Here is a 24,607-nt window from a genome sequence, read left to right on the forward strand (position 1 = left end):
GGGAGGGGGGGTGGTCTTTATATTTAACATTCAAGTAATTTATTCTAATATAAAAAAGAGGGAAAATATGTTATTAAAACACGTATTAATTTAGCACAATTAAATATCGTTAATTGGGTACTTTGAACCTCAACTACCTTTTCTAACTTGGTATGTATGATTAAAGAACAATGATGATTCTCCAAAGAACGAGAATAAATATATTAGGAAGTATTAGAATTTAATACATTGCCCCAAATTCATGCGGGAACTACTTTGGTCTCTGGTGCAATATGACTGAGGGCCTGTATGTTGAGAAACAGAAGATGGCAAAAAGATTGCCAACAAGTACAAACGAAGCGTCCTTAAAACAGTATACCCATTTTATTGGCTGCATTTACGATCAGTGCAATTTTTCGAATCAACTGGCATTAAAATGAAATATTGGCCATCATTAAGTGAAGAGGCTTGGTATTCTGGATGTTAGTACACGGTGAGAGCGCAAACAGAGGTGCTGAAAACCTTTTGCCTTCGGTAAATATGTATAAATCGGCTGCCTCTAATAATCCAGCTGGGTATACAGTAAGCACATGGAAATCAATGTGAAAACATTAAAACCTATAATACAAAAACATTCACTTCGAAAAGAGATTTTTTAAAATAAGTCCGTATGATTTCTCGTGTCAAACACTGTATTTACATATTTGCAATTTACAGGTAGGAAGTTGAGAGTACGATCTATTTCTCATCTTCCTTTCGCAACAATATAACTTACTCCTTTCTTCTGGAAAAAAAAGTCCTTTACCTCGTGGTAATCCTGGTGGGGAGGGGGTGGGGTGGAGGGCGGGTAAAATTATTTCACATTTATAGCACAATTTGCAACGGAGATGCTGGGGCACTTTGTGCCGGTGAGACGCTTTGCTTTAACGCTGCAGTACTTAAGGAGGCTAGCCCCGGTCTGATGACAGTGGCCTTGTGATCGGGACACTCGTTCACCTCAATGTCTTTCTCATTAATGTCAGTCAATTCGGAGTCACTTTTCTCACTGTCACTCTGGCTCTCCCTTACTCGCTGTTCTCCCTCCACAGACGCTGGTTTCTCCAGTTGCTCCTTCTCCTTCTCCTTCTGGGCTTGAGCTTCCTTAGAATGCCTCCACTTCATCCGCCTGTTCTGGAACCATACTTTCACCTGGTGAGAGAAGGACAAATCCCAGAATTTCAAAAGAAGTCAATATTTTTTTTAAAGTCCGACCCTTTCCTGTTTACTCAGCGCCAGAAGGTTGTGTTGGCGATGGACTCTCCCACAGAACGGGTGTTACGAAACGCGGCCCTGGTTTTGCACAAGTTACCACTTCCTCTATGCTAAGAGTTTTTACAACTCCATCAAAGCAGTGTGGTCACCGTTTAACAGTTTTAGAGGAGCCACGTTGCACTTTCCCTTCATATGAATAATACCGCATTTTATTAATAATTAAAGCGAGTGGATTATATAGAGGCCGACAGCCCTTTTCAATCGCCTACTTATGCAGCGATTTTAACGCCGCTAACTTCTGAATTTCCATCCTCCCGTTGGATTATAGCTGAATTTGTGACGAATTGTAAAACCATTATTTACCAGCATTTCACATTTCCAAATGGTTACTGTGCGTACAGACTGCGCAACAGGGTATTGTAGTAAATCATATTTTAAGCACTAACCTGGGCATCAGTCAATCCCAGCATCGCGGCCAGCTGCTTCCGGTCAGGCTTGGTCACATACTTCTGGATCTCAAACCGTTTCTCAAGTCCCTTTCTCTGCAGATTCGAGAAGACAGCTCTAGACCAGGAGCGTTTCCGTTTGTACGTCTGAGGCATGGTGTCTTTCGTTAGGACAGCATAAGGCCCTGCTAGTTAAAATAAAAAGTAGCATCAGTGTTAATGTTGCAAGGAGTTCTGCCATTTTCTTTCACAGAACAAAATAAAAATACAAGCTTCTAATGTGAAGCCTAATCTGCTTTAAACGTTACTAAGAGTCAGTAATTGAAAATCACATGGGTTGTTGCTATTTTTCAAGAGTTGGGATGAGGTGTCCATTTCAGCCTGCAGTTTGACAGATCCAATAGTGCCAGTTAAAAGGGAGCTGCTCCTGGTTTCACTCAATACGGCCTTTATATCGTTGGCAATTTCGCCGACCGGGATCCTTTTCAGATATAATCGAACTGTTTTAATCAATGTCCTCCACATACAGAATATGGATAGGAGACTTTTGCTTTGTTTGTGGGTTTAAAGTCATCAAATTAGACTTAATAAATGTAATAAATAGGTTGCGAAAGGTTTTTCAGGTTTATAGCATACATTTACCGAGTGGTGATAGGTTTACCGTATGCAGCATAAATATTTCCCTGAGATTAAATGCGCGTTTAGTGGAATGATCGCCTTCCAATATTGAAATACTGTAACGTGCACGTCTGAAGCAGATTTTTTTTTCTCTGTGGCGAAAATTGGCGAATTAAGACTATTAACCTGGAAAAGAGTCCTGATAATGGTGCTGGGACGAGGTTCTGGAGGTCAAAACTGAGGAAGGCTCACCAAGTCCAGGGTCCAGAGACGCAAAGAACTGGCTGGCGGAACTCTGCACAGAGAGGTGGACTCCAGCCTGGCGACTTGTGCCCATCAGCGAGGTCAGATCTGCAATGGCAAATGGAGAACAGGGGGGCATTAGCGTCTTAGAGCCGGCCTTTGAAAATCCAGTTCAAATTCAGATCGGTCAATCCTCAAAACAATGGCCAGCCCAAATGTCAGTTTGTGCTGATCACACCAGGAAGAAAGCGAGACCTAGATTTACAGAAACCCGGGAGAAACGCATTCCCCGGCAAAGCAACACCCACAGAAATTCATGGTACATTTTATCTCCCGTCACTTGGCTTACTTCCTTAAGGATCTATCCCACCCCATACACAGACACTAAAATACATAAGAACAAATCAATGTGGCCCCATAGCCGACCCAGAAAGCAACCCGCTTTTCCCATCATTTTCACAAGCAATGGTTGCTGATTTTCAATTTGCAAAATGAGTGTCACTTTCCGAATGAATTGTTACTGGTGTTTGAAGCGAAAACGACTGGCCTGCGGCTTACCTCGTAAACTACTACAGTCTTTGATTTTAAAGTCAAAGTCGGTGGATAGGATGCGGTCAATGCCGAACTTGAGGTCTTTGCTGTTGGGAGCGGGGAGCCGCTGCATCGAAGCGGCAGCGAGGTGAATCCTGGCCGCTGAGGAAGTACAGATGGCGGGGGCTCGTTGGTAAGGAGAGGCCGGGGAGACTCTCGGAGTGAAGCTGCCGATGCGCTCGGGGGCCACGGGAGTGGGACGCACAGGGGAGCCCGAGGGTTGCATGGCGTGGGATCCGCTCAGATGGGCCACGACGGCCGATGCTCCCGGCAGAGGCGGCGGGGCGCTCGGCATGTTCTCGGTGTCGCTGAGGTGCAGGATGTCCGCGATGCAAAAGGAAGGTTTCTTCACCGAATCCAAAAAGCCATTCGAGCAATAGGCAGACCAGAGGCTGAAATTACTGGCGTAATATGGAGCTAGTCCTGTGGCGTACATTGTGCAATCCGCCCTCTGTCCCTTTTCGAAATAACAATTAGGGTGAAAACGTGAAAGATACGATCTAAAATAGACTTGGGGGGCGGGGGTGGGGGTGGGGTGGGGACTTGACTTTGCAAACTAAAAAACTTTCCTAAAACTCATCTGCACATTTGGCAGAGGGTTCAAGTAGGCTTGGGAAGAAGTTGCCACTGTTCAACTATGATTGGCTCCGCGTCCTCCCAGCGCAACCAATGGCAGTGAGAGCCATGCAGCTGCTAGCTCCTCCTACTGCACTGCAGCTGCAACTGAGGAAATCCAGCAGACTTGAAAGCTGGAAGCAACATTATTTTAAAAGGTATTTTTCATATAGCAAGGAAAGTCAGGAGTGCCTGTATTCAACGTTTGCAAGAAGTCCCTATAATTAAAAATGTTTGAGGTGAGCCCTGCTAAATACCCCGTCCACTGGTGATCCTCCCTTTTAATACAATATCTGAGCATTGTTGAGGTTTATTTTGTGCACAGACATGGATACCACTCTTGTAGACTTGTGTGGCTTTAACTAATCTAAGAATCAGCCAACAAATCAAAGATTCAAAAAAGAGCGCGTTTAAAGTTAATTTATATTGATGTCAAACTGTACATTTTGTTTTCTTTGAAAATAATGGATAACTACATCCGATCATATGCAATAGGATAACGAAATAGTTTTATGTTTTGAACTAATATAAATTATGATCACTTGGGTGTCACCATAGGGCATCCTGTACCTGTGGAGCTGTATCTCAGTAAGGAGCCGGTGCCTTCTGCAGAGGAAAATTGTTCGGGGAATATTGTAAGTCAGGCTCAAATCACACTTCAACCTGAAATATTAAGCGCTATCCAAGAAAGCAACCTAGCAAAGAGATGTCATAATCGTGAACGCTCATGTATGTACAATCAACATTTGAAAAACAATTCCACTTTGAATGTACCTCGAACGCTAGCCTCAACTTTCCTCACAAGGCAGGACATTTGTATTTTACCTCCCAATTGGCCTTATAATAGCGTGCTATTAAAAAGCACATTGCTCTCCTGGATCTGTCTGTAGTCCTAACCTTAAACCTCTATTATTGGTGTAATGACAATACCTATTGCATAGGAGTTATTATCATGGGTCTCGGTAACAATGGCAAACATCTTGCTTTGTATGTGCTCAGTACATTGTTAAGTATTTGTTTAAATTGGAAATATGTAAAGACTTTTTTTCCCTCTGGACCAGTCTTCAGAGTGAAGGAAATGTCCAGCTCTATTAAGTTCACATCGTTGATAGCCATCCTGTTTTGATGTGCTTAAACGCGAAGTAAATGAGCGGATATGCCTGTTAGATTTACTTAAAATAGAACCTGTTTAGTATTTTAGGATACAGCAGAAATCCTTATTTCTTCCGGAGAAAAACTTTATAATGACTGCTAGAACTTCCGGTTTCAATATTTGTGCAACTTTATCTCGTTTCGCAAGTTGCACTTGTGACGCAAATCCGCTCCAGTACATGAAAAGTGCCACAGAAAGAAGCGAAAGAAATCTGAGGGGACCGACTTCAGTCCTTCGACTGATGCACATGAGAACTTCAATTTCAGCACTGCTCCCCATAGCTCTACTGACCCTAAGTTTGCCACAGAATTAAAGATCCTAAAAGACCAGGAGTAAACCCCAGGACGACTGGGAAAACCAACAAGCCACATTTTAATTAAAAAAAATAACCAGTTAGATTCCCGAGGATAAGCATTTTTAACTTCATTTGTGGATTTCATATATATATACGGTTTTAATAAACAGGGTTTATATATATATTTATATATAAAGCCTGTTTATTAATACCATCTCTCAGGTCAGAAGCGTGAAATGGTTAGGAGATATTTCCGTTTTCAATTTGGAATCCATGGGTAAAATTCAATTCTTAACTAATATCTCCGACTCTGATACAGTAGAAATAATTCATGGTAGTGGCACAACGTTCCAGTTTTCATACCTAGCTCAGTGCATGCAATAGCACTCCCAGGATTGTATTCCCAAGTTCCTATTATCTTAAATTTTGGACACAATTAGTCTGAGAAATGGTTTACTTTATATACATGTCATTTTAATTTATGATAATAATCCGGGATCGTTTCTGCTGGAGCAGTACATAATAATTCCTATTGTTTGGTTTCTTTAAGAATGATTAGCCCCGGAAGGCTCTCTTTGGCCCTGATACATTTAGAATATTCCAATGACACCTTTCCGGGACACAAATAGCGAAATGAATCTCTGTGCTCAATCAGACAGACATAACAATATGGGGAAGAGGATGGAGAAATGGCTCAGCGGGCACTGAGCTACACAGTTGTTTCAGGTGCTGCGGAGCTGTAAAAGGAAATATTTCAGTCATTTAGAGGTCGTTACGACAGTCATGGGACCATTCTATAAAAAGATAGACATTACAGAGGTATTTCACTACGTGGAGGAGGCCGCTGCTATTCTCAAGGAAAGATCCGCTGATAAATATTGTCAAAATCGATCATTTGTTTCCAACAGAAATCAGAATCTTTCAAATTATACCCGCCTACCTGTCTACCCGTTCATCTACATCTCGCTGAGTGACTCTCCATACATCCATCTATATTTCCTTCTATTGTTATGTCTATTCTGTTATTCTACTTTGTTATGTATTTGTCTAGTTTTACCAGCTCTTCTGAAGATATTTTTCTTTGTCTCCCGTAAAGGGTCAATAGTTGGAAATATTTAAATGAACATAAACGGTGGAGATCTGAAAGCCTCTCAAAGGTGTAACAGCACCAATAATATTCTTTATGAAATGCACATGCAAGAAATAACCAGCCACTGAAAAATTATCTCAGTTCTAGTGTAAATTGGACTACAAATGATCTGAAACAGATTTCGGCTAAAGGAATCCAGTTTTTTTATATCCACATATCGGGAGGCAATATTTGTTTTTCCACATGTAAAGCTTTAATGAGGCAACTAATTTAAGGAAAGTCGGTCAGTTATTTCCCTTGCGATATAGCATTTAATACAGCTGCAATCAGCTTTAGTATTCATGCGAAAGTGAGCGATGCTGATCGTTTTTGCAAATGGCTGGGTGTTTCCACTATTGCCGCCCTCCTGCCGATCAGGAGCAGGAGGGGAAGATGAGGACGAGGAAGAGCGAAAATGAACTGCCTGACTTACAGTTCTGCATTGCCACCTATAGGCCGGCTGTAGCCGCGCAGCCCCACTCGGTTCATCAGTGCAGAACTCGCACGGATTCTAGTGATGCAGTGTCTCCTTCGCAACATATGGGACGCATTTGACGACCAAAAATTAAGACAAATACGATAGTCCCCACCATCCTCCCACCCCCACCCCCCAAAAAAACCTTTCAGGATGAAAACCGCATTTCCTTTTAAACCATTTACCGTAGGGTAAACGTTTTAGCAGTTTTGCAGTTTAGTAATTTATTATTAGTAACCTTTCCAGATTACTAATAATCTCTTGACAATCCATCTCCTGAAAATATGGTTAGACATGGAAAGATAGAAAATATGAGCAGGAGTAGGTCATTCGGCCCTTCGAGCCTGCTCCGCCATTCAATATGATCATGTTTCATAAACGTTAACAAGTATTCTCCTCTATGGAATTTGTAAGTGTTTTATATATTATATATTAATATAAACGTTTTATATATTAACATATACTATAATAAATTATATATTTATATATTATATAAGATATTAATATATTATACATTAATATAAATGTTTTATATATTAATAAACCAGGCTCTGAGGTGCCAAATATTCAATGAAGTTATTTGAATGGAAAGAAAATGAGGGCAAATAATCTTACTGGAGACGGAGTCGAAGAGATTCTTGTAAGATTTCATACTGAGTACACTGATATCCACTGCTGTGGAAGTTACATGCAAGGGTTATTTCATATTGTTGTAAATTTAAAACTTATTTCTAAAAGACTGTAGTACTCTAAGGGGAAGTGCCAAGCTGCACACGTTATCATTATTAAAAAGCGGTCTGTATTAAATTTTGCGCTGGTTGCTCGACAAATTATTGAATGAGCTGAAGCGAAATATAGCACACGGATTTTATTAGAATTCTAGTTACACACTCAAACTCGTGGGTTTTAAAAGTCTTGATAAAATTATTTTGTGGAAGGCCAGTTAGTCTGACAGGATTATCCCGAAACGTCGTCCTCTGAAATGAGCAGCTGTTACAACGAGCTCCCAGCTGATGCGAGGTTCGAACCCCCTCAGAGGTCCACTCAACGCACATTTCAGTCTAAACATTTTCAGAGGTTGGTCACACAGCTCGCTGATCGTTCACGTACCGATTTGCATTACAGTCTCTCGCGTAACCAGGAGTGGGGCATGGACTCACGGTTAATAAACAAACCCTCCAACTCGTTTCTCTCTCACTCAATTGCGAACGGGTCGCCGAATCCTGCTTTCTCCAGTCTGGTCAGGGGCCAACAACTTCCAACCATGAATTATTGTAGAACGAAAAGCTTTCTCCCCTTTCCGATTTGGTACCAGCAGCACCTCCCCCGCACCCCCCCCCCCCCCCCAACCTCTCGTTTACAAGCCAAATGACATAGGGTTTGTGATAATTTCATCTACCCTCCCTATACTGCATTATGAGGCTTGTGCAAAGATTTGGTAGGTGAGCCTCCTGTGTAATGAAGGCTCTTTGCACCTTGCCCGCACAGCAGCATGTGCTTTATACAGCTGCCAGGCCATCCATCAATTCGCCACCGTGCACTGAGATATGTGGAGGCATCCGGATTTTGTGGAATTTATCTATTGAGTAAGATCCACGATTGGCTCCACATGACGCTGCATGGTGGAGTGTCTCTTATACCAACGGGAAATATGTGTGTGTGCACCCATTCATCTTTCATACTCCAACATTGATCTTTGTTTGAAAGGGCCGCAGAAAATAAAATGCATTCTTCGATATTTATTGCATATATATCCAAATTAATAATTATTTATTTATATATCGGAAAATTGGACATGCACTGTGTTTTAAAGTTAATTTTCTATTATGCAGTCCCCGCATGTACGGGTATACATCAGCAGAGCGAATGAGGACACCCCATTTTAATTTCATTTGAGAGCATCCCTGTCAATCATTGTAAAACATGCATTTAAACACAGCCTCTTAACATTTCAAATTTGTAACATGCATCTCGTTCACGTTTTGATTCCATCATCCTTCGGAGTATCAAATTAAAAATAAAGATGAGGTGAAGTCATCATTTCATGCTGGACTGTTTCTGCTCTGGGACCAGAAATTTGCAAACCACGCCAAGCTACAAACTCTCCCCACAAACCACAATTAACATGCAGTACCTTCAACTTATAGCAAGTAAAATCTATAGCCTTGGAGCGACACGCCTGGTTAGACAGCCGGATAATGCACGGTGCACTATAGGATAAAATTCCTCTGTTTAAATCATCATCATCATCATTACAGCATTCACAACATGTAAGTGGATGAAACAGTGGAACCCAACGTTCAATGCGACAAACGTAGAGCATTGCATATAGAAAGGAAAACTAAGCGACGCACATACTTTATTAATGTTATTGAAATAGCTATGGTAAAACTGAAGAAGAAGCAGGAATCTTAGCAGATCCACTCGTCATCTTGTCCAACCAATGCGGAGCAACGGTTGATGTAGACAAAGCATTTTGAATTATATAACCAAATCAGTCGAAAACAATTCGGAAGTCAAATTACAGGGTGCTTTGGTTACACCGTACAGGCACTTCGATTACCCTGAGCTTACCGGGAAACAAGGGAGACAAACAAGTTCCGAAGACAGTGCAGGGAATATTAGCTATTAGTTCGCCCGTTTTATACCCAGTGCAATTTTCTTCTCATTAGCCTAGCAGGATGGCCTTTCAATGTGGCCTGTTTTGCCTTTTAAGTAAAATTTCACTCCCTTGGACATTTCAGCCTGGAAAGGAGGCGCGTGAGAGGCAATTTTATAGAAGTGAAGAAAACAGTAAATTATATGGAAAAGGATATCCGGAACGTTACTTTAAATTAGCACATGCTATAGGGTAAAGGGATGTGGATTCAATTAGTTAAATGAACTGTTGAGGCTAGTGTGTACGGAATATGTATAGATTGAATGGCAGGGGAGTTTGGAGGGGCTGAATGGTCTACTCATGTTATGTTCCTATTTAAAAGGTTCTTCCTCATGCAGAAAACGATCAACACTTGGAATGGATTTCCAGGCAGCGTGACAGAAGTGAGAACCCTGGGTTCAATTCAAAAATCTTTAGATGCAGCAAGTGGGAGTATATGTTTCAAATTGGGTTGAATAACCTTCCTCGTGCACAGTTTATCACAAAGTTATGTGATGGTGTGATGAACATGAGCAACACCATTGGAGGTCTATCTTTAAGTTTTAGTTTAAAGTTGCATCATTATCATTGGTAGTATTTCACAGATGTTCTGTACTTTTTTAACATTACTGGTAACATTATTGCATCAATTATGTTATCATAATCAAAGTGGCTCTTCTCCCTCCTCAAAGTGGTGATGATTCGCTGAAAGACTTTTTGAAAGTTTAATGCAATGATAATTTGGGGAACCTTGTGGCATTTGCTAGGAACATATTTAAGCTTTTTGCATGTGAGCTCAGCTTTAGTTGTGTGTTCGTATGAGTAATTTCCATCACAGCTTTGACCCAGACATGCATATAAAAGCTGAATGCCAGAGTCAAAACTTTCCTCAACATCAAGCCAGCTTTCAACTGAGCATGGCAATAAAGTGCATTAGCAAACCTAATGATCAAGAGATCAAGAGAAAAGCCTTTCAGTTATATCTGAGACAAAGGGGGATTTTCATTGTTCTTGAAGGTCTTTGGTCATATCCCCAAAACTTAGTTGCAAAAATTCCTCAGAGTAGCATCTTCAGCCCACATATCTTCATGTGCGTCAACAATAATATTCCCTTCATCACAATATCAAGGGTAAGGCTTTTTGCTGATGATTCCAAAGTATTCAGTTCTGTTCACATCTCCTCCAATAATGAAGCTCATGTTAGCCAAGGCAGGATCTGAACAACATCCAGACTTGGTCTAACATATGGCAGGTAATATTTGCATCATATAAGTTCCAGGTACTGCCCATGTCCAACAAAAAAAGTGCAACAGCCTTCATCCTCCACCTCCTCAACACCACCTCAGTCGCCATTGATCTTCAGTGATGCCATCATCACCAAGTCTTCCAGCATCAATATTGTGAAGGCCAACAAAGACAAGAAGCTTAGCTGGACCAGCCATATCAGCAAAGTGGCTACACAAGTAGGACAGAAACAGAGATAAAAACAAAAACAAAAAACTGCGGATGCTGGAAATCCAAGACAAAAACAGAATTACCTGGAAAAACTCAGCAGGTCTGGCAGCATCGGCGGAGAAGAAAAGAGTTGACATTTTGAGTCCTCATGACCCTTTCACAGAACTGTGCAGCAGTTCAAGGAGAATTCAGCATCGTCTCAGGTCAATTATGGATGGGCATTAAAAGTGAAACCTTACCAATATTACCCATATCCCAAGAGCAAATAAATAAAAGAAAACATTTGTCCATCTTCTAACAGCCAAGTTCAAAGAAGTGTGATAAAGGTTATGGAGCCTGCCTCAGATATGACGGATGGCATGAATGGATTTAGAAAATAATAAGTGAAATGAAAAATAAAATTAAACATTTAGTGCAACAAAAGAGACAATGGGCTTAAGTCTGTTTAAGCTGTGAGTTTTTCTTACTGCAGTCACCCTAAAGGGGAACAAGTTTTCTGTCCATCTGTGAACATAATTACAAATATGATTCATAGGTTAGCGAGAGGCTCCTTTGGCTAAGTTTAATATCCATCCACTCTTCCCTATTGTGTGAATGTTGTCTGGACAGAGTTTGGCATATTTTCAAAACCCTGGATTACCAGTTGTTTTCCTTTCTGCCTTTTCTCATCAACTGTTTCTTTAGATTTTTGTTTTACAGGAAGAAACAACTCACTATTGTGCCTTTGACTGAGAAACCTGAGTTCTGAATCTCAATGGACATGTGAAATTAAAATTTACCTGAACTGGTGAGTTAGCTAACAGGAGTTGGAAAAAATAATTAGAGGATCAGGTACTTCCTATATGGACTTTCATCCAAGTAGATTGAGCAAGTTTTATCATTTACGGTGATCACAGATCTACTCGTGGGCTGGAACATCTTAATATCTTGGCCAATGCAAATTAGGGTAAAATTAGGGAAATATGAAAGGAAAGTTTGAAAGAAACTTAAAATAACATTGTACAATATTTATTTTACACATTGAAGCTTAGTTAACCTGACAGGTTTGTAAATGTACAGTAATGAATTACTATTTATTGACCAGTATGAAATGTGTTTTCAATTATCAAATTGAGCTTCTGGTTACTGCCTCACCCCTAGGGACAATGCTTGGTTTTTCTATCTGTCTGTAAGTACAATTACAAGTTTAATTTGTTAGCGGAAAGGATGAGTCTTATGGACTTACCTGATATCCAGCCATAGCAACCCCATATTACATCAATCCTGCGCAGACAGAGTTCAGCATTCTTCGAATGCCCTCTCTAGTCGCATATGGTTTTCGCCAATCAAACAATGTTAGAGCTAAATCGAGATGTAATGTTTTCAAGATGGCAATTATTGTTGCCAAGTAACTGCAACTTTCTACAGTTTGTAACATTCACATGTAACAAATCCCACAACCCCATTCAATCTGGTCTTCCCAAGAGTTTTGAAAGATGTTTTGCGATTGAAATTCAGAACATATGAGTCCAACTTACATCATCTGAGCGTATGTTTTCAGTGATAATAAACAGAAAAGCAGATATGAATAATTAGGTTGAATATAATTATGCCCTTGCTTATATGTTTTCCAACTTTAACATTACTTTTTTTTCTTGTTTTACAGTTGATTTGTGAATCTTATGTAATTTTCACATTTAAATAACTCACCAGGGAGGATTTTAACTCACTCTACCCAGTGGAAACAGGGGCTAACAGAATTCAAATGGAGATGGTTAACAACCTTCCTGTTCTTGCCCTGCTGCCATTTTACCTGGGGCCAATTGATGGGAGCTAAATCAGACAGGAACCCTGTTAATCTATGCAATTAGATTCCTATGATGTACATATAAGCCAGATGCTATTCTAAGTGACTACTTCAGTGACATGTGCTGATACAACAGAGAGAAAATGATGGTACTAAAATAATCTTAGCGTGTCCAGGAAGAGCAGGGTGGCTCTTCAAGTTCTACAGGAATGTTGTCAACCATTCCCAACAGAGTCTCCCATCCAGACCTACCTTTTTCCAGCCATGTTTATCTCTGACAGGTGAATGTCCCATATTGTGCCAACCCCGAGCCGATGAGCTGCTTTGAGATGCCCATTTGGCATATGTAGCCCACTGCATAGGTATCTCCCACTGGCAGTGTTACGTGGCAGGACAGTGTGCTCTGCCCAACAGTTAAAATGTATTCTGCACTGTCTCTGCAAAGTAATTGTTTAAGAGAGTCAGTGAAACTCATAATGCAACAGCATGTAAATATTGTAAAAAGGAAATTTGACTGATAGGGAAGTAACTACGGGAAAAGAAACCAGACACAACATATGTCTGCTTTATTATGGGTGCTCCAATATTTAAATATTAGAGCCGACAGTGGGTATTTGGTAGTATACTGTCCTTTTACTTCTGGAGCCTGTGGTTTGAATCCTGCCCCAACTAATGGAATTAAAGTTTCCTCTGTTGGGTTCTGTAAAATCTTTTAAGTGAAATGAGTTTAGACAGTTTCAATAGAGTTCCTGGTTGGCAGGAGTCCACAGCAAAAGAAATTGTACTAAATTGGCAATTTTACTCAAAGATCGCACATGGTAAATGGAAATATCTCAGCATTGGAGGGACTAGATGCTCTGCTGAGGTTGTGACAGTGCAGGCAGAGCTTTATTCCTTGTCTGACCTATATTATACATATGCTGCTGTGGTGACATGGTTACATGGTGACCTGAATTGGAAGAGGCTTTCTATTGCCAGTATCAGTGTCCTTCAACTCAACATTAAATTCCAGGTGTTTGACAAGGTGTTTACTAAAACCCGCTTTCACAGCCATATCTCCTTTCTCAGTGACTGTCTCCGTCTCCGACTTACCCCACATGGATTTCAACTGAAATTCCACCCCTCATGTTTCGAATCCACCCAGGATTACAGGTATCTCTGGGACATAAAACGTTTCTCGGACTGCTGTTCCCGTCACATTCTGAAATCCACCCTCAGTGCCATGCGCCGCCATGTGAACACACTCGACCTCTCCCTCCAGCAGCACCGCCGTACCCTTTTTCAAAGCTGCGCGTGCCCCCAGTTTCATTTTATTCTTCGGCTCATCCAACGCCTCAACAAGAAACTTTTTCTCTTTCTCTCAAGTGCTAAGGAACGCAAGCTCCAACAACTCATCGACACCAACACCCATCTAGGACCCTCCACCCCTGCCTGTCCCTCCGTCCCCACCCCATCTTCCAATCCCAGCCCCAGCCGTGTATTTACTATACCCCCTGACCTTCCCCTCTCCGATGCTGAATGTTCAGTGCTCAGCAAAGGACTTAGTTTCATACCCTTACGCCCTCACCTCAATGAATTTCGGGCTCGGCATGATGCTGAACTCTTCTTCCGCCGTCTTCGTCTCCGGGCTCACTTCTTTGGGCAGGAGTCCTCTCCCCATTCAATGGATCCTTTCACCCACCTCCAATATTCTCCCTCCACCTGGACCCCTCCCTCTGGATTCTTACCTTCTCTTGATCTTTTCATTGAGAACTGTCGGCGCGACATTAGTCATCTCAATTTCTCTGCTCCTCTCACCCATTCTAATCTCTCTCTCTTTGAACTTACTGCACTCCATTCTCTCAGGTCCAACCCTGACATTGTCATCAAATCCGCTGACAAGAGTGGTGCTGTTGTTGTCTGGCGCACTGACCTCTACCTCGCGGAGGCTGAGCGTCAACTCGCAGACACTTCCTCCTACCTCTCCCTGGACCATGACCCCATCACTGAACATCAAGTCATTGTTTCCAGGACTGTCACTGACCTCATCTCCTCTGGGGATCTTCCTCCCACAGCTTCCAACGTGATAGTCGCCCAACCTCGGATGGCCCACTTCTATCTCCTACCCAAAATCCACAAACGGAACTGCCCCGGTAGACTGATCATCTCAGCTTGCTCCTGCCCCACAGAACTCATTTCTCGTTATCTTGACTCCCTTCTTTCTCCCCTTGTCCAGTCCCTTCCCACCTACATCCGTGATTCCTCTGACACCTTACCTCACATCAACAATTTCCAGTTCCCTGGCCCTAAACGCTTCCTCTTCACCATGGACGTCCAATCCCTCTACACCTCCATCCCCCACCAGGATGGTCTGAGGGCCCTTAGCTTCTTCCTCGAACAGAGGCCCGAACAATCCCCATCCACCACTACTCTCCTCCGTCTGGCTGAACTTGTTCTCACACTGAACAACTTCTCCTTCAACTCCTCTCACTTCCTCCAAATAAGGCATGGGCCCCAGCTATGCCTGTCTCCTTATGGGGTATGTGGAACATTCCTTGTTCCAGTCCTACTCCGGCCCCCTTCCACAACTCTTTCTCTGGTACATCAATGATTACGTCGGTGCAGCTTCATGCTCCCATCGGGACTTGGAAAAATTTATTAATTTTGCTTCCAATCTCCACCCCTCCATCATTTTCACGTGGTCCATCTCTGACACTTCCCTTCCGTTCCTTGACCTCTCTGTCTCAATCGCTGGTGATAGACTGTCCACCAATATCCATTACAAACCTACCGACTCCCACAGCTACCTCGACTACAGCTCCTCACACCCCGCTTCCTGTAAGGACTCCATCCCATTCTCTCAGTTCCTTCGCCTCCGTCGCATCTGTTCCGATGATGCTACTTTCAAAAACAGTTCCTCTGACATGTCCTCCTTCTTCCTTAACCGAGGTTTTCCACCCATGGTCGTTGACAGGGCCCTCAACCGTATCCGGCCCATACCCCTTGCATCCGCCCTCACGCCTTCTCCTCCCTCTCAGAAACATGATAGGGTCCCCCTTATCCTCACTTATCACCCCACCAGCCTCCACATTCAAAGGATCATCCTCCGCCATTTCCGCCAATCCAGCATGATGCCACCACCAAACACATCTTCCCTTCACCCCCCCTATCGGCATTCCGTAGGGATCGTTCCCTCTGGGACACCCTGGTCCACTCCTCCATCACCCCCTACTCCTCAAGCCCCTCCTATGGCACCACCCCATGCCCACGCAAAAGATGCAACACCTGCCCCTTCACTTCCTCTCTCCTCACCGTCCAAGGGCCCAAACACTCCTTTCAAGTGAAGCAGCATTTCACTTGCATTTCCCCCAACTTAGCCTACTGCATTCGTTGCTCCCAATGTGGTCTCCTCTACATTGGAGAGACCAAACGTAAACTGGGCGACCGCTTTGCAGAACACCTGCAATCTGTCCGCAAGAATGACCCAAACCTCCCTGTCACTTGCCATTTTAACACTCCACCCTGCTCTCTTGCCCACATGTCTGTCCTTGGCTTGCTGCAATGTTCCAGTGAAGCCCAACACAAACTGGAGGAACAACACTTCATCTTCCGACTAGGCACTTAACAGCCTTCCGGACTGAATATTGAATTCAACAACTTTAGGTCTTGAGCTCCCTCCTCCAACCCCACCCCCTTTCTGTTTCCCCCTTCCTTTTATTTTTTTCCAATAAATTATATAGATTTTTCTTCTCCCACCTATTTCCATTATTTTTAAATCGTTTATGCTCCCCCCACCCCGACTAGAGCTATACCTTGAGTGCCCTACCATCCATTCTTAATTAGCACATTCGTTTAGATAATATCACCAACTTTAACACCTATGTGTTCTTTTGTTCTGTTGTTTGTGACATCTTTTGATGATCTGCTTCGATTACTGCTTGTTTGTCCCTACAACCACACCAACCCCCTCCATTTCTCTCTCTCTACCCACCCCCCCCAAACCTCCCCCCCCACACACACACCTTAAACCAGCTTATATTTCACCCCTTTCTTGGACTCACTCAAGTTCTGTCGAAGGGTCATGAGGACTCGAAACATCAACTCTTTTCTTCTCTGCCGATGCTGCCAGACCTGCTGAGTTTTTCCAGGTAATTCTGTTTTTATATTAAATTCCAGCCCCAGCAACCTAAAAACTAAAATGAATTAATGAAACAACTCTCATTTATACAAACAATGCTTGGAGTTAAAGGGCTTAAAATTTGGTCCATGCAGTTTTTGACATGAGGACCATGATTTGTATCATAACCCCATCCATTGCCATTGACGCAGGCAGCACAGAAACTTGATGCTGTCACCTCATTTACCTGATTATATCTTAGGTCCAAAAGTATTGCTGGCTGCCTGAGCATTCAGCAAGAGGCCAAGCAGCATTTTCAGATAGCACATGGTGCAGGCAGCCTGTTCCTCTTAAAGGCAGTATTTCCCTCTTAAAGGGGAGCTGCACTTAGTGTAATGCTGTTGTCTGTCTGTAGGAACACTGGCTGCATCTAGGAGCTGCATAACTAGACCACCGGGAAAGAGAGAAGGCTCCTCACATCATGGACACTGTGCTGGAGGCCTTAGTGGTGATGCTTGACAGAAGGAGAGAGGCTATGGTTCCTCATTGGGAGGTGGGGGTTGGTTGCTGAGGTAGTCAGGAAGCCCTCTAGGACCACCCTCCAACAGGAATGGGACCAAGTTGGCAGCGCACTCTGTTACAATCCCCGTAGAGACCAAAAACTTTAAAGAAAGAAATTCAAACTTCCTGTTGATAGCTGAAGGGATATCAATATTTCATGTTTTAAGACTTTTACTGTAACAAACAAACTAAATTCACTAAACACTACTTTTGTAGAATTGGACTTTCCCCTTTTACTTTTAACACAATCAAATATTCCCCTTCACAATTACACTTTACACTGTCCCTTAGGTAGCCATTCAATTCTCCTGGAATCAGTCCAAAGTGATTCTTAGCTCCTAAGGGTTTACTTCCATCGTTTGCTTTTCCCAGCCCGGTAACATTTAACCCCAGAACTGTCCTTCATGGTGAGGGTTTTTTCCTGGGAAGTTTCCCTTTAGTGCAAGCTAGCTGAATCTTCCAGCCTCATTTCAAATCCTCTTCAATTCGGTCTTTTCAATCTGAGCACAAGCTCCCATTGCATTCCTGCACAGACCTTCAGCCTCTAGTTGCTCCCTCTCTCCAGGTGCTGGCAGACTGTGTCTGTGAGTTTCAGGGATATCTTAGAAATCCTTCCCCTCTCAAAGCCAATCTCCATGGCAACATAAATCATATGTACCATGTATTCAGGTAGAAATGCTGATTAGCTCTTCTTTAGACCCCAACTCTATTCTATTTTGGAAGTAAATAGACAGTTTAAAGTATAATTGTTTACAATCTGACATTCTCAACACCTTCCTGAGACTTTGGAGACTACCAGTCTAACCATTGTAAACACATATGCTTCTGCCATGTCTCCAAGTGTGAACACCTTACACCTTCTTTCCAGAAAAACAACCTGTATCTCACTTAAATCTTTTGTAGCCACATAATCCAGGCCTGTTGTTAGTAAGACTTCAGAACAGGTCACATGACTCCCTTCATTTCATCCTATATTAATGACATAGTCCCAAAAGATTACAATCTTATAAACCTCTATTTGTAATGCCAGAGTTCCATCCTAAGGGCCTCCTATTGCACCACCAACCTCTCACACTGCTCAATGTACCACTTCCATTACTCACCCAGCAATAGACCCTGACAGTCATCCTGTTACTCCAACTCCCCCTCACACACATTATAATAATGTCAGACTCATGCCCAGCTCCCACTGCTTCCATATACCTCCAGCTATTCAGGAGTGGCAGACACATTGCTGGCATTCTGCATAATTTGTTACAGGACAAGGTCACCCTTATCCATCAGGACTTAAGCAGAGCCAATGGGGGACAAGGATGCCTGCACCTCCTGAACCCCACAGAGGAGATGTTCTCCATATCATGGGGCCAGCAGCGACAGAGCCCATGGCATCCTGTTATGCTGAAAACATTGAGGATGATGGTATGTTACTGTCTTATCCTTCTGCCCCCTTCTCAACTCCCAGCTCTCCATCATCTAGCTATTTGGCATGAACAGCAGGATGCAGATGTTGCTTTTAAACCCACATCCTTCCCTCACCCAGCCTTTTGTCCCTGTCTTCAAACACCCAAGGACTGCCATCTGCCTAGTCACAGCAGTCCAAAGATGAATAGAGAACAACAGCACTAATGAAGAGACCCCATTGTTAGATTTGACACTCACAGCTACCAGCTCAGATTGTTAAACTGCATGTACCTAGTAAAGGGTTGAAATCTGTACATGGTGAGTCACCAGGCATGACTGGACTACAGCCAGGTCAGAGGTGAAAGAGTGTTTGACTTTCAGCTCTCTGGAGGGTAAAGTTGCAGATGGCTTCTCCAGGAAACACAAATGAAGACCTTAATGAAGCAACATACAGGAGAACACTGTTGAGGATGCACACTGAGATACTAGATGCACTGGTTTATCTGCCAAACAGCTCCTGTCACTCTCAAACTGCATGAAGGAGCCCAGCTCCAAATTGACAGAGGGTATCACACAGAGCTTTCCCTCTCCACAGCCCCTGCGCCATCTCCCTGTCATGTTGCCGACACAGATGCACAACAACTGTCCCATACCCATTGCAGCCTTTGTGTGGGCAGGTCACCAAATCCCCTGCCCTTCAGGATGGTGAGGATACAGCAACACTTCCCTTCTAATCTAGGATCTCACCACAACACTTCCAAAAACACTCCACAGCACATCTAGTGGCTTCGCAAAAGCAGAAGTTCTTCGATGAACTGCATAGCTCACTCGGATGTCCTCCAGCTTCCAAAGTACAGTCTCCAGTGTCTCTATGTACCCAAATTTTGCACCCAGAGTGTTCATCCCAATCCACAATATACAAAGAAGGGAGTGTCATGGAGAGTGGAATGACAATACAATATGGTGAACAGCTCATAACAGAACTAGAAAAAAAGCTTCTCCTACAACGTCCATTCTGTTGAGACAGAAGAAACCACAGGTTATTGAAACATTTTCCATCCATATATTTTCCATTGGTTCAGATAACATCTAGTCAACAGAGCATATTTTAACTATTTGAATATGCAAGTCCACTTTACCAGGTAAAGTACCAAAGGAGAAAGCAGATGAAAGGAAATCGAGAGTTACTGGCAAAGGGAAGGAATAATATTTAATAATTAATGAACCATTTTGCAACTCAACTTTGAGATGAATTTCAACCTTGAGCAAAGAAGAGGTTTTTCACATTTTAAATGGGCCAAATGTAGTGAGATGCTCTAAGCTTCTGAAAAGGTTTGTTCGCACGCAATAAATATTATAATAACCCAATTGTAGTGCAGGTGTTGCATCAATTCAATATAGCCACTATGTTGAAGAATTTCAGAATTGGCAGTCTCAGTTTTGAAGTAGCAGAATTAGATTGTTTCATCTTATCACCAGCTGTAGAATAATTGTAATCAGTGCAAAGTAAATGTTAAAAGGTACAATCACATATATACAGAATTCCATTCTCCATGGCCAAAGCATATTATAAAGCCAGATCATATCTGCATACTTGAATTACTTTAAAATATGTACCAGTGTCAAACTGGCACCTACAGTACAACTGAACATAAAATGTTTAATGAAATTAGGCACTGCATCTTGTATTATAATAGGATGCAATTAACAACTTACCACTTCCAAAACTGCTGTGTCATACTTGCTGCAAGGAAATTGTACTTTCTTTCTGCTGCATGTGTGTTTGACATATTTCCTGGGGTGGTCACACCTAATTCTATTGTTTCCATACTTTAAGGAAGGTGCACCAATGCGTCATTTCATATCTCACTAAAACAGCTGGGAATAATCAGACATTTTGCATGGGTGATAGCAGCAATATTAGTCCCTGAATAAGATTGATGCCAAGATGACTATTTCTGTGTACTGTACCACAGGAAAGCACATTATGACATTTATAGGATTGAGTGCTATTGTTGATTGCTTTTTGTTTGACATCTTGCCAATTTTGACAGTTGTTTACAATGGCAATTATGACTGTGGTTTATTATAGAATTCAACTTGAAATGCTCTTAGAATGTAGAAAGCTGGAGATGAATGTTCCCCATGGGTCTAATGCCCAGTATCTGCCTTAACAAGCAGCTAAAATTAATAGTAACTTTTTGTTTATTTAAAACATTCCCACTTACTAGTTTTTTCTCCATTATTTTTGACTCTGATAGATTTGCTTCAATATGATGTGACAGAACAAAACTCCATGGGATACAACCCTCACTCACATTGACATCAGAGAGTAATATTTTAATGTGCACAATATTCATTTAACACCTTCTAACCTTGGCAGTTCTAATTCATGTCGTTAATTTCCCAAAGGCCCATCAAGCATTTCATAGGACAAAGACCGCTCAGAGGAAGTCACTGGCTCTGAGGGCTACCAACACAAATACACACACCTTGGTTGGATCAGTAAGGCAGATAGCTGGTTTTTCACCTGCAAGTGAGCAAGAGCAGATGGCGGAGACAGAATACAGTTCCTGAGCTCGGGGGGCCATTGACCCCAAGAAGGTAATTCTGGAACAGCAGCAAGAAGTGTGACAAGTCTTTCAGCAGCACTGTGCATTCATGGAGAGAGATTGGAAGAGTCCATCTCAAGCATGAGTGCCCTGATGTCACAGGTCTTTGTGATGGTGTCTTCATCCAGGGAGAAAGTAGTGGCCCCCTGCATGCAGCATCAAATGCAACAGTCAAACAAGAATGGCAATGGCTTCCACACTTTGAATGCCATTTTAAATAGGACTGATCAAAACCTTGCCATGGCCAATCATGTTCAACTCATGGAGAGCTATCCAGCTCATTGCTAGCAGGGAAGCACGGGTGAGCCATGAGAAAGAAGGTGGAGAAAGGGGAATGGAAGTGGGGCCTATGTTCAAAGTGCTTCCACTTCTCAACCATTGCCTTCTGCCCCAATCAGTGGCCCACAATTTCTTGGCCCAGTGGCTAAGTCTGCCCCTGTACAGCTGCAGGTGGAACAGTCTTTACCCAAGCTCTCACAGGCTCCTAAACTCAAAGGAAATTAGCCAAGAGCATTTGAGCAGTCAAAGCAGGGGTCAGAGCTGCCTGCCTCTACCTCTGCTGAAGCCACAGAACTTGCACCTCATATGAGTAACAGAAAAAGGAAGAGTAAAGATTTGTAGTTCCACAAGAGTGTGTACATGGGTGTGGTACACAATGTGAAATTATTAAGCTTCTGTTCATTTTCTGAATCACATTAAAAAATAATTATTAGCACCACGTCCTGTGTTGCCCAACATTACCTGCTGCCTGGCCTTCTCACTTGAGATGAAATGCAAGACAAGACTTGAATGGATACCTGTGATAGGAATGCTTTGTTGATTGCAGGACTGTTTTCTGTTGGGGGTGGCGGGGGTGAGGCAGGGGCTTAGTGAGACAGGCTTCAGCATGTGGCTGCTGATGGGTGCGCTAGTGCAATATCACTAATCATGTTATTATGAGGCCATCCCAAGCATTCCAGGCTGTGAGGTGTGCTACTGTTGCTGCCTTAGCCAAATCATATTCCTCTTCCTCCTCCTCTAAAAAGTGAATGCACTCTGTACATTTCTCCTCCTGTAGCTCCAAACCTCCAGGCTGCTGTATGTTGTACAAAGCACAGCACATCACGATCATTCACGAGGTCCTGTCAGGTGTGTAATAAAGGCATCACCAGATCTGTCCAGGCATCTGAAGCATATTTTCAGCATACCTAATTGCTTGAGCTATTATATCTGTTGATGTCGTAAAGCTTCAATTGTAGCACTTGGGTTTCATTGCTCAGACTCCTCACGGGTGTCAGCAACCATGTTTTAAGTGGGTAGCCCCTCATCCAGTAAGCCTGTTCTAAGGTCCTAAGAGCTCTGGAAAAGTGGTCTGTCACAGGCCAAATGAATCATGACACCTCCCCAGGAATCTTGCACACCCCTGCGTGATGATCTTTATATAGCAGTGCCCAAACTGCACATTGACAGTGTGGAAGTCCTTGTGTTTCATGAACATTCCTGGAATATTCAGGGGTGCTTTAATTGTCACATGAATGCAGTCAATCACATGCTGCACTTCTTGGCTCACATTTGATGGAGCTTTCAACTTTGGGGTGAAAACAAGCAAGATCAGAAGTTTTAGGTTCTGCCCATTTTCTTGGCTTAACAGGTGAAACATGGCAAGTTGGGCAAGATATCTTAAGGCTACCAATGACTATAGAACTTTATCTAATCAAGAATCAGTGATTCAAAAAAAGAAATGAATAAAAGGAGAGAAAATATTCTCAGAAAAGAGCAACATGGTATTGGAATGTTTTTCAAGTAGTGCCCAAAATAGGTGTGAAATCAGCAGAGTAGCCCATCTGCCCACCTGTTCATACAATTTAAGGCCTGAGTAATTTTGAGACCAATGTCATCTATGAGTTGTCAGTGCCAAGCAGGCACTTGACTGCAACTCACCAGTTCTAGAAGGGTAGCAAATTGACCTGCTCTCATGTGGACACAACTAGCAGGTTAAGCCCTGTGGACAGAGGGAGGAGAGCTGTTGCGAGAATCCACCACAGACTGTCAGTCCATTTATTGGTAAGTCAGAAAGAGCATACCTGTTTCTCTTGGGAGCATTAAAATAAACACTAAAAGCTTTCAGGGTCAAGTGATCCTTTTGAGGAGCATTAGTTAGGCCTCTCAGTGCCTGATACAATTAGACAGAGTATCCACAATATAAATTCCATCCATTCATTCTGCCCAAAAATTGCATTTGGGGTGCTTTAGGAACTCAATTTGCATAAATAAGCAGCTTGTTTCAGGTGGGTGGGTTACTTGTTAATTTACAGACCTGCTTACTCGAAAGAGTTACAGACCTGCTTAAAAGATTCCATCAGCCAGGCTTTGAGGATCAATGGGGTGGTCAAGGTCTCTTTCAAATTTTAATTTTTGGCCACCCATTTTCAGGTGAGGAATAGGCAGCTGGTAACTGAAAATTGTATCTATTATGTCCTTCCCCACAATGTAAGTCAAGTAGCTACAAACCTCCAGTTCCTTCATGAGGGAGTCAGATTGAAGCCAATGAGGTATACTGTTTAGTTTTCAGAGTTTGGCGTTGGTCATTTAATGCACAGACTAAGGTTAAATGATAGCACAACACTATAAGTGATTGATTGCCTATAAGTCTCAGTATTTCAATCACCATCTAATTCACATGGAAGACAAGTTAACTCTAAACTGAACAACAAAGCGGTATCATCACTAAAATTTATACAGAGTTGAGGCCAGGACCACAGTGATCATACTTATGTTATTTTTTCTAGTTGGTGTGAGATAAGCAATATGGACATCACAAGATAAAGGTTGATAGTCACTGTCAGACTCTAAACAGAGTCCAAAGTTCAGCACCAGATAGCAGAAAAGATTTAAAACTCCTCTTTACTGTCATGTTGCTTATTCTTCATTTTATTGAATAGCTGTGATATCAGTGATTCATGTAATCCTGATGTGTGTTCCTGAGTGGCAAGACCATCATAAAAGAATGACAAGCAGTATTGCACAGGGTGGGGGTGGGGATGCTTGGCCCCCCCACCTCCCCCTCCTGTTGCAAGAGTCAGCTGGCAGCTGACACACACTTTAAAAAAGGCCATCCGTAGTCATAACACGCTGCCAGTGTTGTGGTCTCTTATGGTCTGCTACGACCATATATGTTGAATGTCTCGATGTAAACCTCAAGGGACCTGTCTCTATGCTAAGCAAGATATTGAGACTGACGAAGGCTCTGATCGAACACAATTACATGAAGTTTATTACTAACA

At 42.5% G+C, this 24,607-nt stretch overlaps 1 protein-coding gene across 4 annotated transcripts; it reads right to left on the reverse strand.

Annotated features, from left to right (window-relative positions):
* Positions 1-344: 344 nt before the first annotated feature.
* Positions 345-3,631, reverse strand: hlx1 (H2.0-like homeo box 1 (Drosophila)). Of its 4 annotated transcripts, none has more exons than XM_041177865.1 (4): positions 3,096-3,631; positions 2,547-2,645; positions 1,677-1,861; positions 345-1,167 (listed from the first exon to the last, which is right to left on the reverse strand). In XM_041177865.1, the coding sequence occupies exons 1-4, from the start codon at positions 3,562-3,564 to the stop codon at positions 844-846; spliced, it is 1,077 nt and encodes a 358-aa protein (XP_041033799.1). In that variant the 5' UTR covers positions 3,565-3,631; the 3' UTR covers positions 345-843. The 4 variants fall into 4 exon arrangements, with proteins under 4 accessions (XP_041033799.1, XP_041033790.1, XP_041033780.1 ...); XM_041177856.1 differs by having other exon boundaries at positions 1,677-1,864; XM_041177846.1 differs by having other exon boundaries at positions 2,481-2,645.
* Between the last annotated feature and the right edge of the window lie 20,976 nt (positions 3,632-24,607).

Source organism: Carcharodon carcharias, chromosome 2, assembly GCF_017639515.1.
Source record: "Carcharodon carcharias isolate sCarCar2 chromosome 2, sCarCar2.pri, whole genome shotgun sequence".
In the NCBI taxonomy this organism is placed as follows: Eukaryota; Metazoa; Chordata; class Chondrichthyes; order Lamniformes; family Lamnidae; genus Carcharodon; species Carcharodon carcharias.

Excerpts from the sequence above, each read along its gene's own strand:
- hlx1 (XM_041177838.1), bottom strand. The coding sequence starts at position 3,564 with ATGTACGCCACAGGACTAGCTCCATATTACGCCAGTAATTTCAGCCTC. Across the intron at positions 2,646-3,095 it reads AGACTGTAGTAGTTTACGAG|ATCTGACCTCGCTGATGGGC; the intron begins GTAAGCCGCAGG and ends TTGCCATTGCAG. Across the intron at positions 1,168-1,676 it reads TGGGATTGACTGATGCCCAG|GTGAAAGTATGGTTCCAGAA; the intron begins GTTAGTGCTTAA and ends TTCTCTCACCAG.